Source organism: Chelonoidis abingdonii, chromosome 5, assembly GCF_003597395.2.
Source record: "Chelonoidis abingdonii isolate Lonesome George chromosome 5, CheloAbing_2.0, whole genome shotgun sequence".
NCBI lineage: Eukaryota > Metazoa > Chordata > Testudines > Testudinidae > Chelonoidis > Chelonoidis abingdonii.
In genome coordinates this window covers 21,742,211-21,748,603 of record NC_133773.1, presented here as the reverse complement: position 1 = coordinate 21,748,603, position 6,393 = coordinate 21,742,211, and the positions used below count along the sequence as shown (strand labels likewise).

The window sequence follows — 6,393 nt, the reverse complement described above, 5'->3', positions numbered from 1 at the left end:
TAGGGTCCGTGCAGCACACAGCAGCAACACAGAACAGTTTAGGACAGGTAGTGAAGAATACTGTATCTAATGTTTGTCCTAGATTTATATACGAGTATAAAGCAAATATCTCACCACACAGCAATGGCCTTGACCTGGCTTACTAATGTAATATGAAATTGGATTAGAAACATAATTATGCTGCACATAATGGACTTAAACACTCAGCTCAGCCTTCACTTCCTATTGTAACCGCTTCTCAAAATGGGCTTTATGAAGAGAGAAACTCAAGGAAACACAACAGTCCACCGGCAGCTGTACAACAAAGAAAAACACTGTCAGCTGTACTTATGAAAGACTATCGTCATTTATTTCAACACATTTGGCAAAAGGGCCAGTAAAACACTTTCTTACATATGAAACTTGCTTTAGCTACCTGCCCACTGACATATTCAACAATGTGTAACAAACATATGGTACGCAGGGTAAGCAATGAGCATTGTTGTCGGACAGTGAAAAAGATGCAATATTTATATGCTTTTTAGAAGAAACAAACTATACAGAAGAATACAGAAGAATAGTCTGCAGTGTTTACAACCCTGCATAATGTTATCAGTGTTGGGCCTTAACTGTACAAAGTACAGGCATCTCCCAGGGCCCACCAGGAAGCCTGCATAGATCCACTCACATGGAGTTGGATCCTAAGAGTTTAACTTACGGTAGCAGAGACATTTATTTAAAAAAACATCATGCTTTTGAAAATGAAATCTATTTGCTTAGGACACCACATACCCTCTTTAAAAAGCTACTTACAGTAAAATAATAAGTTTACAGCTTGTTGGGAATGCAAGGCCCTTGCATTAATGTTTTAAAAATACAGCTTTTAGCGAAGCCTGGAAATGACTGACAGAATATAAAATATTTGCCATGTTAGGTCCTGATCCTGAAAACTCTTACTTAGGGGAGTCAAAGGCAGTGGTTGTCAGAGTATGGACTGCTCAGTTAAGTATGAATTTGCAGGTTCAAGCCCCCTTAGGTAGTGGGTAAGGCTAGAGAACTCATCACTAGTATATCTGATCAGTGGAAATTTCATCCTCCTCTCCCCTTGGCATGACTACTACTAAGAATGCATTGACAGCATGCTTGGTTCTATACAAGATACAAAGTATGGAGAATCTCTGCCCCAAAGACCTTACAGGCCTAACAAAAAAAGACACAGTTAAGACAGGATGCATTGGGAAACCTATAGGAGAAGTGTTAATTCTTATTTGTTAATAATATAGTTGTTGACTTGCTTCTTGAGGTCACCATGTGAACACAATTCAGGCTTCTGCAACTGGCAAAGATAGTGACTTATTTTGCCGAGTAATCAGGCCCAATAAGAACACTGTAGAGTTAGTCATCACTGTCTTTACCAACCCCTCCTACCAGCATCTGATTAACCTCTTTTTTGCTGAACCCAAATCCAAACGAAATTCCAGGAGAACTGTGCATTTAACTCCAATAGGTACCTTTGAAATTCCTATGCAGTATATATACACCTGTCATATCACAAAATCAATCTCTCTCTCTATACACACACACACACATATATATATATATATATATATATATATATATATACACACACACTCAGTATATATATATATTACACACACACACACACATATTTTATAACCATTGTAAGAGATTATGCAGGGAAAAAAGTAATTTAACCAATAACAATAAAACATTTTTGTTTAGTCAATGTTGCATTTGGCTATTTAGTTCAGTGTCTTTTTACAAACCTGTTCTACAATGTTAGGTACTTTGCAGGCCTGAGAATCGCCTCCTTTGTTAAAGTGCAATCCCAATGGATGAATGAATCTGAATGTTTTTAAGGTGCAGTATAAATAAAAAACAGGATTTGGTGGCTTCTCCTCCCACAAGAGCTAACAATAGAAGACTATTGCAAGTAAGACATGAAAAATGTTTTTTAAATTGTTTCTTGGCCACAATTTATGATAGACTAAATTTTTCATAAAACTCTAAGGCATTCAGGAACTTTTCCTGAAGGATCTCTTCATTGCTGTATCTCGGGAGCACCAAGATGTGATAGCAGGTATTGGCAATAGGATGGAAAAGGTCTGGGTTTTCTTTTTTAAAGTCTGCAATAGTGAATTGAAAATGTCTCATGCCTTCGGCAGGGATTCGATCCGTTCCTGTCAGAAAAGCTGAGGGGAGGAAAAAAAAAAGTCAACAAGATATAGACAGAAAACATATTAAGATAATATTATTGGAGAGTGGGGTTGGGGGCAGAGAATAACAAAGTAAATATACAGGTAATTGTATAAGCTATTCTGTGTTTTTTGTTTTGCACTTAGCGTACTTGAGTATTTTGAATCCTTTTACTTGCTGACTTATAATGAGCATGATCTCTTCTTTTCTTTTTTAATCAAAAAGATATTTTAAGTTAGAAACGCTAGGCTAGGCTTTCTGTGTTTAAAAACTACAAACCTGATCCAGCAACCTTCTTGGATAAAGCAGGGACTACTTGTGTCAGTAAGGACCACTCACATAATTAAGGACTCTTCTTAGTCCCTGACCAAGCCATCTCTTTTGTGCCCCCTCCTTCTGAGCTGTGCCACAACTTCACCTCAACATTTATAAAATTAAATACAAAAAGACACATAGGAATTGCTATCTATGGTTATCCTGCACTAAGGTACTGTGGTGATAGATGTCTTGAAATACCTTGGAGAGAGAGATTAATTAGTAGATCTAGTAGAATTTCTGTCCTGTGGGGAATTTCTGATATTTTGACATTTGTTGTCATCCCAAATCAGGAAAATAAGTCCAAATTTCAATTTTTTTCATGGGTGGAAAATTCATAAACATTTCAGTTACACATTTTGTTCAACATTTTCAATCAAAATTAAATGTTTCAGCACTCTCAAATTTGAAACATTTCATTTTGGTTTGGTGAACCAAAGTAAAAGGTTCAATTTTGACTTGGTTCAACATTAATCTGGGGCCTTCCCGAGCTGTCACAACACCTCATGGGAGTTGTAGTGCTGGTGCATAATACCCCCATTCTCCTCTATGGACGGGGTTCCCTGGCTGGACTGCATCTCCCATGATGCATCACAGTCTCCCCACTCATTGACCCATTATGGTGCATCATGGGAAATGGAGTCCAGCCAGGAAGTAGTTGCCCAAAAAAGAAAATGGGGGCATGGGGCAACTGAACTACATATTCCATAATGCTCTAGAGCTGCTCAGTTGAGCAGAGATTCATGCTGAACTGACCTGAAACAAAACCTTTTGATTCATTTAAAAACATCAAAATGTTCAATTTGATCTACCTGAGCCAAAACATTTTGTTTAGATTTTCCTGGAAAATCAAAGAGTATCAGCAAAAAATAAGTTTTGCCTGGAAAAATGGCATTTTCTGTTGGAAAAAATATTTTAACAGAAATCTGCACCCCCGCTGTACTAAGAAATCAGTTAATCCAATCAAAGAGGGAGCTGGGGGGGGAAGTCTTGACTCCTAGTCCTCTGCTCTAACCACTAACAAAGACTTCTAAAATATTTCCAGCAGAACTACCTGATTTCTTGCTGTGGTTGTAGCTCATTATTCTACTAGTATCCAGTGTCACATTCTTTCATTTATATCCCATTGAAGTCAATGGGGTTACACTGATGAAGAATTGAGAAATAGATATTCTTCCATTTAGTCAAATACTCTCATGAGGTAATTGCTGTGAAGCTAAACAAATACCTCATGCCTCAGCTGCATGCTGATTCATGACCCATAACCTCCACTGGCTATATATTAGCCTTAGGTGGAATAATATTTAGTGCATTATTTAAAGTGCCTGTTTTATTACCAAGAAAATTCTTCTTCTTTTCTTCTGGGAGTTCATGAAACACAGTCCAAAAATTCTTGATGGTTTGATCAGACTTTTTGTAATCTTTGTACTTTGTATTCTGTCAAAGAGAATAAAAACAGCCCTGCCCAGTTAATCTAGACTGGAAGACACCTTGGTAAGTATTACCTAAACCATTCTTGACAGGTATTTGTCTAACCTGTTGTTAAAATCCTTCAATAATGGACATTACACAGCCTGCCTAGGTAATTTGTTACAGTGCTTAACTATCCTGACAGGAAGTTTTTCCTAACGGCTAACTTAATTTTCCCCTGCTGCAGTTTAAGCCCATTACTTCTTGTCCTGTCCTCTGTGGCTAAGAAAAACAATTTATTACCCTCCTCTTTGTAACAACCTTTTACATACTTGAAGACTGTTATGTCCCCCATTAATCTTCTCGTCTCCAGACTAAACAAACCCAATTTTTTCAGTCTTCCCTCAGAGGTCATTTTGTTGCTCTCCTCTGGACTTTCTCCAATTTGTCCACATCCTTACTGAAGTGTGGTGCCCACTACGCAGAACTGGACAAAATACTCCAGTTGAGGCCTTCTCAGTGCTTCTCATGGTGTGCTTACAACACTCCTACTAATACATCCCAGAATGATGATCACTTTTTTGCAACAATGGTACGCTGTTGACTCACTGAGTTTCATCCTATTTATTTCAGATTTCTCCAAAAGATCATGTTGCATTCTAATCCTGTTTTCCAAAGTGCTTGCAACTCCTCCCCAGTTGACATCATGCACAAACTTCATAAGTGTTCTCTCTAAGCCCCCACAACATGCTACAAAAACTCCAGGGCCCAACTGGGGGAGGGAAGGACTTGGGGCTCTGGACTGTGGGGCTCAGGCATAAATGTAGTTTGTCTTCTATTTTGGGTGGGCTGGGGCCAGTGGGGGTTGAGACAGCTCCCCATGGTGGGGTCCAGGAAGGGAGTGCCACCTCCACCACCTGACTCACCTCAGCAGTGCTACCTGCCTGTCTGGGTTCAGGGGGGGAGGGGGTGGGTGTGCAAGCAAAAATTATAACTCAAAAGTGGGTGCTCAGGTCAAAAAGTTTGAAAATAGCTGAGTGCAGGGAGGGGGTAGCTAGGGGCTATGTGTGGACAGGGGGTAGCACAGGGTGCAGGGAGAGGGGTAGCTGGGGTTGTGTGCGGGCAGGGAGGTAGCTCAGGATGAAACTCAATGACTCAACAGTGTACCACTGTTGCAAAAAATTGATCATCATTCTGGGATGTATTAGTAGGTAGCTCAGGGTGCAGGCAGGGGGTAGCTAGTGGCTGTGTGTGGACTGGGGTAGCTCAAGGTGCAGAGAGGTAGCTAGGGGTTGGGGGGTAGCTCAGGGTGCAGGGAGGTATAGCTAGGGGCTCTGTGCAGATGGGGTAGCTTAGGGCTGTGTGTGGACAGGAAGTAGCTCTGGGTACAGGGAGGTGTAGCTAGGGGCTGTGTGCGGACAGGGGATAGCTCAGGGCTGTGTGTGGATAGTGGCGTAGCTCAGGGTGCAGGGAGGTATAGCTCAGGGCTGTGTGCGGACGGGAGTAGCTCGGGGCTGTGTGCGGACAGGGGGATAGCTCAGGGTGCAGGGAGGGTGTAGCTAGCGGCTGTGTGCCAGGAGGGCTTCCCCTGTGGTAGCTGCTCCCCGTGGGCTCTGTCAGCCACGGAGCCAGGTCCCCCAGCCCAGACGGCTCTTACCGGCTGCGTGAGCAAAGGGGACTGGGAACTGAGGAGAAGCTTCAACCTCTTGCAGCAGCAGGAGACAAGGGAACGCCTTGGCTACCTGTGCAATGGCACCAGCCAGAGCAGCAGCTGCCGCCACCAACCTGTGTCCCCTGCTGCGCCCGCCCAACTCTACCCACGGGCTCAGGGCTTCGGCCCCATGGGGAGTACCAGGGATTGGGGCTCTAGCATTCAGCCCTGCTGCTCCCACCTTCAGCCCTGCGCAGGGCAGGGGCGGAGACAGGGATCAGGGCTTCAACCCCGTGGTAGGTGCTGTGGCTTGGGCTCTGGGTTTTAACCACAGGGTCCACCGCCCTCCTGTTGAGAACCGCTGCTCTATGCCATTATCCAAATCATTTATGAAGATATTGATTAGAACCAGATCCAGGAGAGATCCTGCTGGACCCCACTCAATATACCTTTGTAGCTTAATTGTGAACCACTGATAATTATTCTCCATGTACTCTTTTCCAACCAGTTGTGCAACCACCTTATAATAGATTTGTCTAGGCTATATTTCTCTAGTTTGTTTATAGAGTCATGTGAGAGAATATCAGAGGACTTATTAAAGTTGAGATATGTTGCATCTGCTGCTTCTCCCCAGCCACAAGGCTTGTTACCATTTCAAAGAAGGATATTAGGTTGGTTTGACATCATTCATACCTGATAAATCCATGTTGACTGTTACTTATCACCTTTATTTTGTTTTAGGTGCTTACAAATAGATTATTTGCTCCATTATCTTTCCTGGTACCAAAGTTAAGATGACTGGTTTATAATTCCCTGGGTTG

At 42.2% G+C, this 6,393-nt stretch overlaps 1 protein-coding gene across 3 annotated transcripts in view; it reads right to left on the bottom strand.

Moving 5' to 3' along the window:
* Positions 1-327: 327 nt before the first annotated feature.
* The window catches only part of LOC116817461 (putative E3 ubiquitin-protein ligase HERC3), a 49,688-nt gene continuing 43,622 nt past the window's right edge, over positions 328-6,393 (bottom strand). For all 3 annotated transcript variants that reach the window (XM_032767623.2, XM_032767631.2, XM_032767641.1), the window contains 2 exons: positions 3,849-3,948; positions 328-2,192 (listed from right to left, as the gene is read on the bottom strand). In XM_032767623.2, the coding sequence (XP_032623514.1) occupies positions 1,978-2,192; positions 3,849-3,948 (315 nt within the window). In that variant the 3' untranslated portion in view covers positions 328-1,977. The remainder of the gene's footprint in view (positions 2,193-3,848; positions 3,949-6,393) is intronic.